This window comes from Cornus florida, unplaced genomic scaffold, assembly GCF_030987335.1.
Source record: "Cornus florida cultivar Cherokee Brave unplaced genomic scaffold, ASM3098733v1 CherokeeBrave_3.0.0_Hap2_Chr11, whole genome shotgun sequence".
Classification (NCBI taxonomy): Eukaryota; Viridiplantae; Streptophyta; class Magnoliopsida; order Cornales; family Cornaceae; genus Cornus; species Cornus florida.
In genome coordinates, this window is record NW_026775581.1 from 136,970,259 (window position 1) to 136,988,027 (window position 17,769).

At 33.2% G+C, this 17,769-nt stretch overlaps 2 protein-coding genes and 1 non-coding gene across 3 annotated transcripts; all 3 read right to left on the reverse strand.

Annotated features, from left to right (window-relative positions):
* Positions 1-7,073: 7,073 nt before the first annotated feature.
* LOC132284092 (uncharacterized protein At4g28440-like) lies at positions 7,074-9,960 on the reverse strand. Its single transcript, XM_059786159.1, has 3 exons — positions 9,816-9,960; positions 8,915-9,137; positions 7,074-7,627 (listed from the first exon to the last, which is right to left on the reverse strand). Exons 2-3 carry the CDS (start codon positions 9,135-9,137, stop codon positions 7,437-7,439), a joined length of 414 nt encoding a protein of 137 aa, XP_059642142.1. The 5' UTR covers positions 9,816-9,960; the 3' UTR covers positions 7,074-7,436.
* A 2,211-nt stretch (positions 9,961-12,171) lies between these two features.
* Positions 12,172-12,294, reverse strand: LOC132287587 (U6atac minor spliceosomal RNA). Its single transcript, XR_009473086.1, has one exon. It is a non-coding gene; the product is annotated as a U6atac minor spliceosomal RNA (small nuclear RNA).
* Positions 12,295-12,945: 651 nt separating this feature from the next.
* Positions 12,946-15,087, reverse strand: LOC132284708 (formate dehydrogenase, mitochondrial-like). The gene is made up of 6 exons (XM_059786834.1): positions 14,896-15,087; positions 14,603-14,774; positions 13,926-14,466; positions 13,623-13,747; positions 13,364-13,476; positions 12,946-13,264 (listed from the first exon to the last, which is right to left on the reverse strand). Exons 1-6 carry the CDS (start codon positions 14,977-14,979, stop codon positions 13,151-13,153), a joined length of 1,149 nt encoding a protein of 382 aa, XP_059642817.1. The 5' UTR covers positions 14,980-15,087; the 3' UTR covers positions 12,946-13,150.
* Positions 15,088-17,769: the final 2,682 nt, after the last annotated feature.

Here is a 17,769-nt window from a genome sequence, read left to right on the forward strand (position 1 = left end):
GTGCTCTCTAGCCATCTCGGCTGGTGTCTGGACTCTCAAGAGCTTCTTTTCGTCGAAGGCATCTTGTACACGTGCGCCATCCGAAACGCCATTGGACCATACCGTAAGCCTACGGCTGGACTCGGCCTGTTCGTCCTGAGTGCGATGCGGGAGATTATCCGAAGCAACCGCCTCGGACCTCGTCCCTTGCTTTTGCTGAACCTCACTAGGTCGAGCCCCGTTGGGTGGTGTCTCGTTGGCTGGAGGCTCGTGAACCGGAGGTAAATTCCGGGTGGGAGGTGGTGCCGCAGCATCGCCTGGTGGTGGTTGTGGCGTTAGCCTGGCCATGGCCGTGTGCAGCGTATGAGTCTGCTGCTGAAGCGCAGCTATCTGGGCGACACTCGTATCGTTTGCTTGCCGGAGTGTCTCAAATTGGTGCAAGAACTCTTCTCGCATCTTTTTCATCAATTCTATCTGTTGATTCATTATTGACTCTCCGTTTGACATTCCAGACACGATTAAAGGATTTAATTTGAAGAACAAGTGGGAGTATATTTCTATACGCTTCCCACAGACGGCGCCAAAATGTAGGTGTAAAATTTCGCTCAACCAATAATGACTGAGAAAAATAAAACAACTCACTCAAAAACAATAAAAATAAATAAGAACAATGTGTAGAGAAGTGTGGAATTGCTTGATTCTTTATTGGAAGTCTTAGCCTCTATTTATATACAAAAGATTGCAAAATTATGGTAGGACTTGCGTTGCTTGCCCTCCAATTCTTTCTATATAACCATTCTTTTCTAATAGAGTTCTTTCCATTGTTGAATTTTCCATACATAGAACTTGCCTTGTACAGAACTTCCTATCCGAATTTTCCTTCTACGGTAAATTCTTCAAATGGTAGGATTTGTGCATTCTTGGGCTGAATATATTTTGATCCGGCTGGGCTTGGGTAACAGGCCGGATGTTAAATACTCATATCTGGGCTGACGACAAGCTGGGCTGATGGCTTCTTGATTCGGCCTTGATGGAATGGTCTTGGGCTGTAAATACCCTCAACTTGGACTTGAGCATGATGGGCCTTATATGTCATTGGCCTGTAGATATGGGTAGTGGTGACGTGTGCGTTTTTTATTGGAGGGAGTTTTTTTCCCTCCACAATTACACTTTATCCTTAACCATATGATAATTTCCTAATATTAAATATTATAAAATTCTATTAAGTTCAATGATTTATAAAGATGAACTTGTATTTTTTTAATGATGATTATTTTGTATTTGATTTTGGATCCTTCAGTAATAAAATAAGCAAATTTGCTCATATGCTATCTAATAATGAAATTTAATAATATAATATTTTGCAATATAGATAACATTTCATAAAATAAAACTAAACACTTCAACCACAATTAATAATCTTATTACTTGTCATTTAAGATAATAGCATAAATGTATTATGGTTATTTTAAAAACAAATTACAAGTTATGGTAATGCAAATCGGCACTATTGAGATTGAAAGGCGGCTGAAGAGTCCAAAATCAATTAGGATCTTTGTTTGTTACAAAGTCCCATGCATTGTTTGTTATTTGTGTGTAGAAGTCTAAAAGGGATAAAATTATATTAATAAAAAATATAAAGGGATTAAATTGTTTATAACAAAATTAGTTACCTAAAAACACATACCTCTACCCGTAATTAGTTACCTAAAAACATGTACCTCTACCTGTAAAACAGTCTTAACTTTAATTAAACGCACTTTTTAGACCTAACCTCTATCATCTTTAAGAGTTTTTATTTTTTTTTCACCAAACACTTTGCACCACAATTTTTTAAAATGGAAGTGCTTTCCAGCAATAGAGAAGCACTCCCACTTAATGTTGTGATTTATAAGGTGGAGAAGGAAATGAAAATTTTATGCTAGCTTAAGTTATCTCTTACTGCAACAATTTTATTATTAGGGTTAAAAATCTTAAAATCATTTCTATTTTTCCCAAGTACTTTAAAAGTCGAAATTAATTTAATAATTTTTAATTATTTTTTGTAAAACATTTTGGGGTATTTTTATAATTTAAAATAATAAATTTAAAATTATTTATTATTATTATCAAAATAAATTTAAAATTTTAAAAGGCCACATCAAGTGACCTTCTCAATACCCTATTTCTGTTCTTACTCATTTTGTAAAGAGATCCCCACTAAGTGAGCTTCCCAACCATGACGTGAGTTTTCTCACTCTTGAGTAATTGACATATTATCTCTTCAATTGGTGTTTCAAGCCCGTTTCCAATTTCAATAACTTTAAAAAAAAATAATAAATAAATAAAAAATTACTTTCCCTAATAACTTTAAAAAAATAATAAAAATAAATAAAAAATTACTTTCCCTTGTTACTTTATTGTATTCTGAATTATGCAGTCAAATATCTCATAAGGCTTTTGATTATTTTCAATTACTTGTTACTTATTTGAATAATTAAACTATATGGGTTTTGTGGATCTCCACGGGTGGTGTGGTAGTGCAATTGTTAGTTGTTATTTATTTTATTTTTATTATTATTTTTATGATGAGAATGTCAAGGGTGAGTGGTTAGGGAGGAAGGAATGATGCAAAGTTTGAACACGGACTCCCAAATATACGTGGAGCAAATCAACCACTCCAATAACACCACACTCTATCATTACAGAACTTGATGCCACTATTTGAAAACCATGGTGGTGCCTGAGTTGAAAACAAATATAGATTATACTATATAGTGTGAGCAGGAGCCTATGACCATGATGAAGCATTTGGGTTACACTAATTTTTGGTCTTCTGGGAATGATAAAGGTTCCATCGTTTTATTCTAAATATTGCTCCGCTGTACACTAGTAATTCTTGAATACCCAAAAAGAGAACTTCCAAAGATGATAAAAAAACCACAGCTAAAAATGCCAATGTAGATGTAGGAAGTAAAAGAATTTGGAGTAAATAATAAATTGATCTTAAATGAACCACCACAATTTACCAAAGAGAATTTTTTTTGACCACCACACCACTTGTATCACAGCAAGCAGAACATCCAATGTGACAACCACCTCTTCTTGCTGCATAACCACCGTCACACCTTCACCTCCAGGATGCCGGTGTCCCCATTAGCAATCCCACCACCATGTCGCTATCAAAAGCGTAAGCCCCAGCATCAGCAACATCCCCAGCATCAGCAACAAATACGTCACTACCACCGAAATCGCTATTACAATTAATAACTCCATTGATGCAAAAGCAGCTGGCATTACTGGCAAGGCGAGTAATCCTAAAAAACAAGAGAAAATTCATCATAAAAAAAAATAATAATAAAAAAAAAGGTTAGACACAAAGCAACCACTCTGAATGAGAACTTTTAGCACGAAAGCTAAATCTCATATTGTGCATCCTTGTTCGAAATCAGAAAAGCTTTAATTTCAATAACAAAGGCAAAAGTTAGACACAAAGCAACCACTCTCCACATATTTTCTTCCCTGCCCAATGATGGAATCATCAAAGTTTGGAAATCCATGAGCTTGTCTCAATTCAGTTTGTCCTACATCCCGTAACAAGGAACAGGTCATAGAGGACAATAACAGCTAGCTATCTGAAGGATAATGGCAACCCGACAATGTTGTTCTACACATGAAATGAGTTGCAAGTATGAAATCAGGGTAGAAGATTAAAGCATGGTGTGTGGGTGAATTGCTTCAACTTCCAAAAAAGAGAGAGAATACAAGATTTTTAGGGGTAATATCTCAAAGGATCCTGTGGAACTACATGGTCCATAATCCCCAAAAAAATATACAACACAGTGAGATCACACCAAAGTCCCTTTTGTCCAATGGTACTTAAAATAGCCATAAAAAAAATAATAATAAATAATCATAACTACATCAAGCACATGCATAATAGACACCAGAGTTGAAATTGTAGATGCTATGCTCAGCACATCTCAGAGCAACTAGAAATATGCATACAAACAATGACCATGCATACAAGTCACATTTGTTGCTACTGTCAGTTATTGGAGAGAGAACAACATACATAGATTTTGTGTTCATATGCAGCAATGTGTTATATAATCAGTTCATCTTGGACACTAGTTAAGTTGAACCAATCAAACATACTTGGGATTGCTGACTTTTCTGACTTTTATATACAATTAATTACATTGAATTTCTTATTAATTTGGGTATATTCTTTTTCATTTTATTAAGTGTTCCGGCTTGTATTGTGTTGCTGGACACAAACAAATAAAAACCAGAATCGAATTCATAAACTAAAAAATCTATAAGATCGATAAGGATGCAAATAAAAAGGTGGAGTTTTGAGGAAGTACCTTCATAATGAGAGGCAACCACCTTTGAAGGCAACAAGGAGTTGAGGAAAGTAGAAAGTGTAATAGAGTGCATACCCAACAAAGACTCAGCACAACTCAATTCAACTGGAATCCTTCATTAAACATGTACACACTCGTGTTATCAAAACTTTAAACGAATAGCACCCAATCACATTTTCAAATCAGATACTACAATGGATAGCTTTAAAATTTTTGTGAAAGTGGGAAAACATAAGCAATGAATGAGTTTGATAATAAATGCATCCAAATGCCACCAATACACACACACACACACACACACACACATATATAGAATATAGGGGAAGAACCTGGAGGAGAAGAAGGGATGGTTATGAGGACGAGATAGGCGAGGGGCAGGAGTGGGATTTGTGGGTGCAAGCCCACGTCGCGCTCTCCGGTTGAGACTTAACAAGTACCTCGTTGATCTCTGAAGAAATCGCATTGCAAAATTGTACGCCATTTTTTTCTTCACAAAAACCCCAAGGATCTAAAACCCTTGTTATTTGAATGTTTCTTTTCCACCAAGAAAAACTGATATATATTTTTTTTTGGAAAGAAATTCATACACCCATTTGTCCTTGATTGAAATCAAACCTTCACTTTCCACGTTGCAGGAGAAGATACGAGTCCATAAGAATTTATTAGGGTTTTGATTCTATGAACTTTCAAATGCTCAATTGTAAAAAATTATTGAATAATTTTGATTTTTATTCTTTTTAATTGATAAATTGGTGCTCATCGGATTAAGTTAGTTTGTAATTGTCTCCATTCCGGGAATTCCAATCTTTTTTATATTTTTTTAAAAAAAGTGTTAATTGCAGTCGCATAAGCCACTGGCCATTTACAATCACAATTAGGATTGGTTAGTTTGAAATTCATTAATTACTCGAGTTTCTATTTTCACGAGTTCTACAAACATTATTTTTTTAAGACAAAAATTCCCTTTTAAAATTATCTACCCTTTCGTCTTATCTCCTCTTTTAATCTATTCATAATGGAGATGTGTGTGTGTGTATATATAATAATAACTGATCTTATGTGAATGGATGCCGAAAAAGAAAAAAAAAATGTTAGAAAAAAAATATATAACTAATGTTATATAAATGGATGTTGAAAAAGGAAAAAAAAAAATGTTAGAAAAAAAAAATAGTTTTATATACGTATATATATCTTTTTACAATTATCTTGGTGAATGAATTATTTTCTTTTCTTTTATTTCTTTTAAAAAAAAAATCCATTTATACAAGAATAGTAAAAACAAAGAATTCATTCACTTAAGGATAAGTGTAAGAAGAAATATATAATTGATCTTAGAATCCATCTTGTACGCTCTTTTTTTTTTAACCTTTCTTTTTATTGTTTTTGGATTTCTTTCTCGCAAATTTTTTTTTCTCCTTCCTTTTATTTTTTTTAAAATCCATTCATCTCTTGTGAATGAATTATCCTATCTATATTTTTTTTCCTGTTTCAGAATTCATTTAGAGTATTTTTGTCTAAAAAAGTAATATTTGTAGAGTCTAATAAAAATAAAAATTCAAGTAATTAATGTATTTAAAACTACCAATCCTAACTGTGACCGTAAATGAACAGTCCGCCCTCCTTTGTAGGTTAATTGTGATTCAGAAATCAGTGTCATTGTGTTGCATCAAGACCAAACCTCGTTGTATTGGCAATGATATGGAACCTCGGTTGTTTTTCAGTAATTAATGTCACTGTACAACAATGTTTTACAAGTGACACAAGTTTTTATAAAGTTTGTTTTAATGGAAATTCCCTAATGCAAGTGTTTGATTGACGTCTCGTGCAAACCAAACTTTCTCAATCAGGCGAGCTTCAGAATGGAGAAAATATTGAGAACAATCATTTTAATATAATTAAGTTAGCCGTGAGAACAAAGAAACTGCCGCACATTGTTTAAATGAAATAAATAGTCAACATGACCCAAATCAATGGCATACTTGGCGTTTGTGCCATCCGGCAAATTGTTTCTGCGTACAAGCGCAGAGGCAGAGCCCAGCCCAACACAAATCTATATGAACTACGTACTTGATTTTGGGCTGTGCAATGAGCTAATCGAAGCTCTAAATATCTCATTTTAAAAATGATCGACATTAAGAAAATTTTAGAAGGGTGTTCTGAAGTAAAACATACATAGCAAATGTTTTTTAAACCAAACTCTGGAACAATATATATATCCATGCGTTTCTCCTTAGTCATTATGCTATCCACATTTGATAACTTCACTCATCTACGTGCCACATAGATATCCTGTTATACAATAACTCATTTTTCATCTAAATTCCCACTGAAGCAATGACAGGATAAAAAAGAAAAAAACCCTAATATTCCAAATTGAACAGTTCCTTAAAGAAGAAACAAGTAAAAAATATTTCATTAAACAATAAAAAATGAAAAAAAAAATTGCATCTTAAATATATATATATATATATATATATATATATATGAAGACCAAGGTGATAAATTTTGTAAATGGCAGACACACCCTAGTATCCATGAGAAATTGGGGATTTTTTTTTTTTCGGTTAAGAATGTCGCGTACTTTCAATCTCAAAAAGAGCAAGACAGTTAAAAGAGTAAGTTCATTTCCTCCTCTTCCTTTTTTTCCCCTCATATTTACTATTCAGCTAGAGTCTTGCGAATTTTGGGACAAACAAACTTGACTAAACAACAGACAAAAGAAAATTATATACGAAAACAAAAATATGAGAAAGAACTGGCACAATATTCATATATAATATTTCATAACAAGAGCAATCCATGTCCCAATAGAAATAACCACCAAAGCAAGTTCCATTTATCAAATCTTACTGCGATTATCAGTGGTGCTAGAGCCCTACTTTGTTCCACCAGCCACCTTGACAGCCACCGAAGAACAATCAGACTTTCATTTGTAGTAATAACTCCAGATTCTTCTTCCTAAACAAGAGTTTTCCTGGACATCATGCAAACAAGATAACCCGGAAAACAACATAAACTCACTTTGCCATCTCATATATCACAATCCACATCTTGCCTGATTCAGTTGTTTTGGCCCCAAAATAACACGAATGACTGCATTTCAACAAGTCACTCTTCCACAACATTGACCAGTTCATATTCAACCAGAGACAGGTTGTTATCTTCCTTAACAGTGAAGCTGCCAGGTTCAGTCACTTCAACACGACCCCACTTGTCCACCGCAAGTCTCATTGAACCTTTGAACATGTCAATTTTTGCATTACGCAGGATTATGGTGGCATCAGGCTTCATCAAGTCAACTGCAAATAACAGTTGTCACCAAGACAAAATTGAACTCATCGCAAAAAAGAGCCATACATAAAACACCATCAAGTCAATCTAACAATGCCTATGCCATATATCATCAGATGTTTCTGAAGGTCAATGAAATACGAGTGGCAACTATAAATCCTGATAGAAGATCAAGATCAGAAAATGAGTTCACACCACAGCACATAAAAATACAAAATAAACATTTGTATAAACATGCACAGGAAGGTGAAGATGGACATTTTTACATTAGTATTAGGTTGATATATAGATGTGTATGCATGTATGTGAGTATATAAATATATATATATGTGTGTGTGTTCACTTACATAATCTTAACATTTAGTACTACGTATATGTGTGTGTGTGTGCACATAAGTGATTTATTCACATTATGCTCATGTACAAATGTATGTTTTTAGGTATATACACGTGACAAGTTTAGGGCAAATCTGCTTCGAATATAACTTTAGAAAATGACTTGGGTGGTAAGCTGTCTTCTAGTTTTACAACCTACTTTCATATTCCGGGAAGAGCATGTGTGTGTGTGTAAGAACCACACGACCACAAATTTTCATTAAGAAAACCTGATGTTCAAGTTTGGGATACTACTTCTGACATTTAACCTACAAAGATTGTCATTTAAATTCTTTAGGTGAGTGATAATTTGGCCTTCATCTCTCTATTGAAATGGTCAAACACATTGGCCTTGAGAAAGCATAAAATGACTTGCGGATTTTGTGGCAGAGTCAATTTATGTACAACAAATGATGTCAACAATTTTATTGGTTTTTGGTGCAGCCAAAATGCCAAAAAACATTTTATCCAAAAAATATTTAAAATCAAAAGAAACATAGGAAAATAAATTACAACTGCACATCAAAAATGCCATAATAAGTAGGAAAAGCCAAGTTACTAAGCAAATCAGGGGTTATCCACAGTAGCACATTGGGGTTACCACAGACTAGTAAGATCAATAACAATGTCAAATAACACTGAACCAAATAACAAGTACTAGAGCAGAATAAATGGAATTGGAAAAATCTTTGTAAAGTGCCCTGATGGCTGCCAATTACTTCTCTTGTATAGATTCATTAAAAAAAAAAAATTCAATATATACCCAGGACACAACCAGTTCTAAGCAAAAGGCTGAGATAGCCGGGTGCAAAACCAAAAAAAAAAAAAAAAAAATGGAGTAAAAAAATGTAATAGGGAGTGGATGTACAAAACCATAAAAGACCATGAGCAAGAATTAACTAACAAAGAATTTCAAGTACCTTGGTCATTCCTGGCCGTAAATACAATAGTCCCAGTTTCATCTCCAACTATGCACTCAGCAATCCGCATTCGCCGTACTTGGGGACCGTCAGGGCGACCCTTCTGTAATACCGTCTTTGCACTAACAACCTTTACAGTTAAATTATGGCCACTAGTGCCCGGTCGCAGCTGATCAACCTTGGTGAACACAGGTTTCCTCATAGTTGATTTAGCTTCAGCCATCTGCAACAAACCATGCAATATCAAAATAGACGAAGAGGTAAAAAGAGGAAATTACACCGGTAATGTACCATGGTAGGTGAAATCCATCATTAAGAATGAGCCATTAAGCAAATTGCATCCATCAATAAGATTAAGAGGGACGCTGATTTCCTCACATAATTATAATTCGAATTTATAATTTCCAGTACAATATATATATATATATATATATATATAGAGGAAGAGAGAGGAAAAGAGAGAACCCAAATTCATCACCAGAATACGATACAAGCTTACAGGCATATTATATGGAGATAAAAACAAATAAAGTGTGTCATTTTAATGAACATACCAAGTAATGGGAACAAAATCACATGGAAGAGTTCAATCAGAACATATAAAAAAGACAGCGAAGATATCCTACTACTACGAAATATAAACATGCTTTAATCAACAGTCAATTCACACGAAACTCAACAAATAAATAAATAAATAAATAAATAAAAACCATGATATGGAAACCAACCCGCGATCCAATGAAAGGAAAACATAAACTTTAAACAAATGAAAGATCTCGCAGATGCAAAAGAATAGAAATCGAAACCCTAACTTTTAGATCGAAGACGGCGAAATAATCATTGAAAGAATTAGATTGTCATAGCCGATTTAGATTTAAAATTAAATTCGAAAATTGATTACCTTTGTCGTGTGAGAGGTAAAGATACGAATTGAAAGTTGCAGTGAAGAGAATAGAGACCGATCCGCTTTTTCCCAGTTTGCAAATTGTGTTTTGGGGCTACCGTGGAAATCGCCTCTTCAATGAGAGACCACTTCACTAAGGACCGTTGATCTTCCACTTTTTAATGAACAAATCTCCACTGTACACGTTTAAGTCAATAAACGGCCTGATACCGGGGTTTGGGCCCAAGTTCCCCAAAATGCCTTTTTTTGTTCTAGACCGGTAGAGAATTTTTACTGACTAAATAGGTTTTTGTACGATAGCTTAAGGTTAGTGCTTTTTCATTTTATATTTATTAATTTAACTTTTAATCTTTTCTAGTAGTGTCACCTGTGATCATATGACTTGGTTGTCGCTGAGCATGGCTCATGGGCGTGCACTTATGTAAGTTCTTATTCACATTAAATTAGTCTAGTCGTGAATCTCAAATTATATAATAATTTCTTTTAATAAGTTTATGATTATGATATATTATTACTTGATCTTGATGGTATGAGATAAAGACTAGGGCCGATAATGGATCGAATCGATTCGACTTTGTATAAAATTCAAACTAATTCGATTATCACAGATTGGCTAAATCTGAAACCGAACCGAACCGATCCGTAAGGACTCTCAATCCGAACCAAATCGATCCGTGAAATAACGGATTGGTTCGGTTCGGTTCGATTCTTACGGATTGGATTTGACAAAATACAACTAAAAAAACTAAAATTAGAGGCAAAATACTATTTTCGTCTGAGTTATACATAAATTTAAAAGGAAAAAGAGAATCTGTTATTGTTAACTCTGTTTCGAAATATTGATCTTCGTCTGAGTCATGCATAAATTTCTAAAGACTATACATATTAATAAATGGGCTATGAAAATGACAAGGTAGAACTGAAACTAAGTGACAAGATGGAGCAATCAAAATTTTTTTCCAGAAGAGAAGAACAAAAATTCATAGAAGAAAATAATGAAAAACTTATGAATTCACTGGAAATTAGATGTAGATGAAGAGCAAATGATCTGTCGATGTAAATTGGAGATGCTTACTTGTCTAGATTCCATAAGAGACTGTGAGTAGAGCAGTGGGTTTATGGGATCCGATGAGATTTGATGGGAGGCCAGAGACACATGCAAATGAAAAAAATATAAAAACTAAAAAGTGTAAGTAGTAAAGCATCTTAGGTTCGTAAAACAGTAAAACTTTTGAAAACTTAATGATAAAAGAAATAAAAAACATCAATAATGTATTCTGCATATACGGTATACTATATATGTTATATAATATATGTATATTAGTTATCCGGATTGGCCACGGATCGGTTCGATTTTTTCAGCACCTAATCCGTTAACCGATCTAGTCATTATGGATTATTAATTTTTCTATCCATCACCGAACCACGACACTAAAAAACCAAATCGAACCGCACAAATCAGATCGGATCAGCTCGGTTTAGCGAATTGACGAATTATCAAAACATCCTAGTAGAGACCAATGATCCCGAAATCATGTAATAATTTTCTTCAAAAATGTGTAAACTAAGTTCAATGTTTTTTACTTAAATGTCAAATAATATTTAATCAAAAACAATGGGCTTAGGATTATATAATAATTTTATTATATTATCGTTAGATTATGGGGGTTTATTTAAAATACTAAATAAAATTAAGGAGCAATATTTTCTCCCCTTCCAAAATAAAAAGTTTATATATATATATATAATTAGTAATGTTTCTAAGAGGTCCTCTCATGAGAAGAGTCATAAGCTCTCCTATTTTTTAAATTTATATATATTAAATAATTAATTTTATTTTTTAGCATCTCAAAAAAACTATTTAATCCAATGATCTTCTTGACTCTTTTCATGAGAGTGTCTCTTAGCAGCATTAATTGTATTTGCTTATAATGAAAATTTTGTGAAAAAGAAAATTTGAAGAACTCTGTGTAATATTTGTTTAAATAAATTTTTCTTATTTATTTAAAACTGAATTTCAAGTCTAAATGCTTTTCTCAAATTAAAATAGCTTTTGGGTCCTTTTTAAAAAAAATGTGAAGCCCTGCATAATAATTTTCTACAACATTCAAAGACTGAAATAATATTATTACGTACAACACCAATTTGTTTTAATAATACAAACAATTGTTTATTTGAAAAAATAATATTATGCACGACACCATTTGTTTTAAGGTGGAAATTTGATTAAATTCAGGTATGAAATTAGTCTTGATACATCATTTCAAATCAATCAACCGCCTTGACATAAAAGGTTACACATTTTGACACGATAACATAATAGCTAAAACCAAAAAAAAAAAAAAATAAAATAAAATAAATTGGGTTAGATCCACCGAAGTGGGTAGCCTTAACCGGATATGTTAACAGGTAAGCCCGAAGGCTGTTCCCGTCCCTGTCAGGGGAGATGCCAACCATCTCTCCTTTGTACGAACACAGCAACCGCTCTCATTTTTCTCATATATGACATCGAATTAATTACTATGTTTATACGATGTGGGACTTTGGGTTGGCTCGAGGATTGAATACACCTTTTTTATGGTTTTACGCAATCATTAACCAAAAGAAAACAATAAATATAGCGGCTACTACAACACAAGGAAAGATGATGTTAAAAAAGCTGAAGTTTAAATGTTAAATCAAGTTTCCTTTGCGAAATTTGAATAAAAATATATTATGAATTTGTTCCAATTCAAGTCCTAGTTATCTTGCTATAGTTTAATTGGATTATTCACTGGTAGTCTAGTAATGACTGGATTCCAATAGGACATTAATAAGATTTAAGTTATGTTTTGATTTAAATACCAATCACGTCATTAATATATGTGTAACTTGGGCGGCTAATCGGATTTCAACCCGAGCCCATTATGATTTCTAAGAGGTTTGAACAATTATTTTTATAATTAGAGTTAGTTTGCACGAAAAAATATGAACTCAAAAATTGTGACTGCAACCGTGGATTGAGTTTGGCATACCTCTTTGCTCGATCGATACACAAAAATGAATTTTCCTTAATTATGAGTTGAAATTGGCAATACCAATAATACCATGCTCACAAAATATGTAAATATTATGAAGTTGGGTGAGATTAAAACCAACCATGCATCCATTCTTTAAAGCTAAACAAAACAAAGATCTACATCATTTATTACTTGGCCTGCTAAGAACAATCTCAACTAGCAGACTCCTTTTTTGTTAAAAAGCAAAATGCAAGAAAACATTAGCAAGTTGTCTCCCTGAGAGGTGAGAGCCAACTTATGAGCCTTATTAGCATCCTCTGAGAGGGGTTTCCATTAACGATACTGGCTTGCTATTTCACCATCCTTGACAATGTAATTTTGTGGAGGAAAATCTTCTCCCTTGAAGTACCTATCCAGCATGTCCTTCACTCCAGCCGCGTATCGCAACTGCATCATTTCATTATGTTTATTCGAGTTATTAAAAAAAAAAAAATCAACAATACTATAAAATAATTATAAAAAAATATAAATTAAAAGTTTGAATACCTGTCCATCAATTGTAGTGCCAGAAATATGAGGGGTCATAGCTTGGTTTGGCATGTATCGCCATGGATGGTCCTTTGGAGCTGGTTGGGGGTTCCAAACATCCCCACTATAACCTAACAATCAGGAATCAAAAGGAAAGCACTGGTTAAAGGGATAAAATTGACTAGTACTATACTATTGCAGTCCTTGTACAGAAAAATTGAATACCTCAAACACACACAACACACACACACACACACACACACAATGTTGAAATTACCTCCGATTTGTCCACTATTACAAGCATCAACAACAGCTTGTGTATCCATGATTGCTCCCCGAGCATTGTTAACAATTAGAACTCCCTTCTTCAGCTTAGCAATCCTAGCTTTGTCAAACATCCCTCTGAAGACAAACCAGTGCTGTAATTAATTAGTTTGACTGCTTTATATATAAACATGTTGCCTATGGGTGTTAAACAACAAGAACAAAAGATCATCATCATTAATTGGATACAAATTAGAAGCAGATAAAAGATCAGAAGCGACATTAACAAAAATTATCACAAAAAATGGCAGGTTACTTGGTTTTGTCTGTGAGAGGCATGTTGACGACAATTACGTCACATTTGGGAAGCATTGAATCAAGATCCTCCTCAAACTTGGCCCCTGTTTGATTCTCGAAATCTGGATCCATCTTGATCCGGTCATGATACAGGAGGTTACAGTTGAAAGGCTTCAACCTTTGGAGCAAAAGCTTGCCAATACGTCCGGCACCAATAGTTCCCACAGTCTTTCCTTCAAGATCATAAGCTCTATAAGCAATACTTGCGACATTCCACTCCCCATTGACAACTTGACGTTGTCCGGGCACGAAATTCCTGACAAGAACAAGGATTCTCATGAGCTCATCCTCTGCAACCGACACAACGTTGCTTCCAGTGATCTCTGCAACAGTTAAACCAGCGGCAGCAGCCGCCTTCAAATCAACATGGTCAGACCCAATTCCAGCAGTGAGCAGGAGCTGCAAATTTTTGGCCTTCTTGATCCTTTCAGCTGTAACGTAGGCCGGATGGAAAGGGGTGGTTATTAGCACGTGGAGATCCGGAATATGCTTTTCAAGTTCTGCGGGAAACATTTATCATAAAAACACAACATCGATCTCGGTCAGCCACCATCATCAAGTTCAAGTAGCAGCAATAAAATACATCCATACATATATTACATAAAGTAGTAATATTATTGTTGACAGTACACTTACCACAATTAGGGCCTTCTTTGTCATCAGTGACAATATAGTGGTGACCTTTGGATTCCAACCAGTCCTTTATGCCCAAGGCATTTTCTGCACACCCAACAAAATTGGGATTCATGGAAGCATATTCATTTGCTTTGTAAAACACACCAACTATCTTTTTGCTTCCAGGAGAAGACTGTTTGCAATTAGACACAGAAAGATGAGCACACCACATCAATAATAAATCAAAACTGATTCCAGAATAGCTAATTGATAATCAAAATGATGATCCAGTGAGAGATACTAAAATGGCTTACATGAAGGTGTCTAGTAAGAAACGATGAAGACGAGTTTCCAGACGAAGAAAAAGCACGAATAGCGGACGCAGCTACACGATTCATGGTTATCTCACTCGTGTCTAAATTAAGTTAATTAACAAATGCTCACTTGTAGACTTGTGTGATTGAGAATTGTAATTCATGCTGTCTTCTTATAGGCAACTCAAAATGACAATTTTTCTTGCAACCCTGTTAAGTATCAACTAGGGAAGGAGGCCGCTTTGGGGTGGGGCCAGTCCCCCTTCCCCATTTAGAAAAGAAAATTTGTCCACCTCGTCCTCACTTATCCCTTCCCATTTAACAATTTTTATATTTTTAAAAAATCAAAATTATATATATATATATATAATATATATTCTTTTTGTTTCAAATTAAATTATCTTTTTTAAAAAATTAATTTTTAAGAGAATGAATTTTAATATTTTTTTTAATATATTAATAGTGAATAAATTATTAAATTTATTTATAAATGTGATAATTTACTTTTTATTAGTTTAGTATAAAAAATATATTTTTTAAATGAAATATTCATTTTAAAACACTAAAAATAGACATTTAATTAGTAAGGAATGACGTATATATGTATGATTTCCGCCCCCATCAGAATTTGTTGTGGCTTTAGTGGTGGTCCAATTGAGTTTTGGTGCCTCTTGGCTGATGTTAGGGGTGTTACCCCATGAGTCGACATGTGTCTTTAAGAAAAGTGAGCCAAATAGTTCCCGTCCCTTTATTTATTGAAAAGTCTCCCACAACTTAATTGGCCCATGTACCGATTAGATCACGTGTATTCCGCCCATTTCGGTTTTTTACAGTTTGGTTTCTATTCTGGCTTTAAAGTGAGGAATTGTAAATTTACGATTTCGGTCATCAAGGGCCTGACACAAATCCACATGACTGTATTCCCCATTCTCGGCTTGGGTTCTGTGACATGAAATTTTTCATTCTGTTCATGTTATTAGTATTTATTTTTGATCAATCTGTTGACTAAGTGAGTTCTTCTGATAAATAACACGGTATTAAAAGTTCTACTCACTTTCACATGATTAACTTAAATCTTGATTATCAATTTTAACATCAATCATTAAAGCTAATTATTGGATTCCCAGAAACTTTATTTGGATGACATTATTTTATCCTTTGATTGATGATCAATGTGTAGTGGAGGGTCCCAAAACCAGACAAAAAGATGCAACATAGTGAAAAGCCCATTTTTCCTACTTTCGGGGGGAACATTTTACCTGTATTTTTATTTTCTTAGGGTCCGTTTAGTTAGACATAAATGTATGATAGAAAGTAAAAATGAAAGAAAGTAAAGTGAAAGAAAGAAAAATCAAGTTTCTACATTTGGTTAACAGGAAATTTTTTCATGAAAGTTATGGAAAAATATTATTTTGCTAGTTTAGCATGAAAAAGAAAAGAAAATAATTTACTTACCAAAACTACCCTTATGATTTTAAATACTTAAAAATAAATTAATTATGTGTTAGATGAATCCTCTTTATACTTAATTATTTATATTAATTTTTAACAAATAAATAGTAAAATGATGGATTATTAATAATTATTATTTATATTCATATTTAAATTAGAACAAACTAAGGAGGACTGGATTTTAGTTATCAAATTCTTTTTATTTTTTGTTTTAAATAATAATTATTTATATTCATATGTAGAATGTAATTCATTTATCATAACATACCCGTGTTTTTATTGGAATATTAAATATAATATTTTTTGCAAGCCTCGAAGAAACACTAAATGACAATATTCTAGGATAAATTTGGTTATGCAAAAGTAACATTTTATAGTTAATGCATAATAATTTTTTGATTCATGCATAATTTATCGGTCCACTTCCATATTTTATGACTATGAACCATGCAAATTTTTTTATACAAAAATCACATATTATTCGAGTATAAAACTCTATTAAGTTTCAAAACTGTATAGATAATAAAAAATAAATATTATTTTAATTTCCATCCATATGACTCTAATTCATGTCTTCTAATTCATGTCTTCTCATATATCTATTGAGATATTGGTAAAAATTAAAAGTAATATAATTTTATTATTCAATTCTTAATTTATTTTTAAAAAATTACAAAAAAAAATTTAGGTAACGACGGTATTTCCAAATATGTGTCCTAGTAAATAGATGGCATAACTTAATAACCTCTTTGAAAAAAAATTGGAGAAACAATTCACTTGGAGCATAATAGGAAATTTAGAAATTAAATGACAGTTTCGAGCGAGAAAGTAAACTTTCGTGTGTTTGATGCGGAGAAATATTTTAGGAAAATTTATCCGATACGAGAATCCACTTTCCTCAAAATTTTCTCTTTCTAGATAACCAAACTCCAAAAAATAAAAAAAAAATATTCCATTTCTTTTCCATTCTACCTGCTAACCAAACAAACCCTTAGTTAGACAAAGATACTGACGAATTATTCCCACAAATACCCCTACATTTATTACTCATTACTCATCTTCATCTTCTTCATGTCATGTACTCGTATGAAAGGAAATTATAAAGAGACTCTTTTATCTCAGTCATTAAATTACAGATTGCTCCCATACAATTTTTGAAAAAATAATAATGATTAATAACAATTTGCTGTCGATTCAGAAAATGGGTGCATAAATATAAAACAAATTACACTCACGAAATTTGAGTCATCCAAAATTTGTTGTGGGCGACTCTGTCTACTTAGCAACACATTTGAACTTCTTTCGATTGAGTCTAATATCAAAGGTAACAAATTCCTTGCAACACCTACCTTCCTTGTGAGGTGAGAATCTTAGTAAAGACAAGTCCTTCGAATTTTTAATTTATACTTGGCCGTTTCTGAT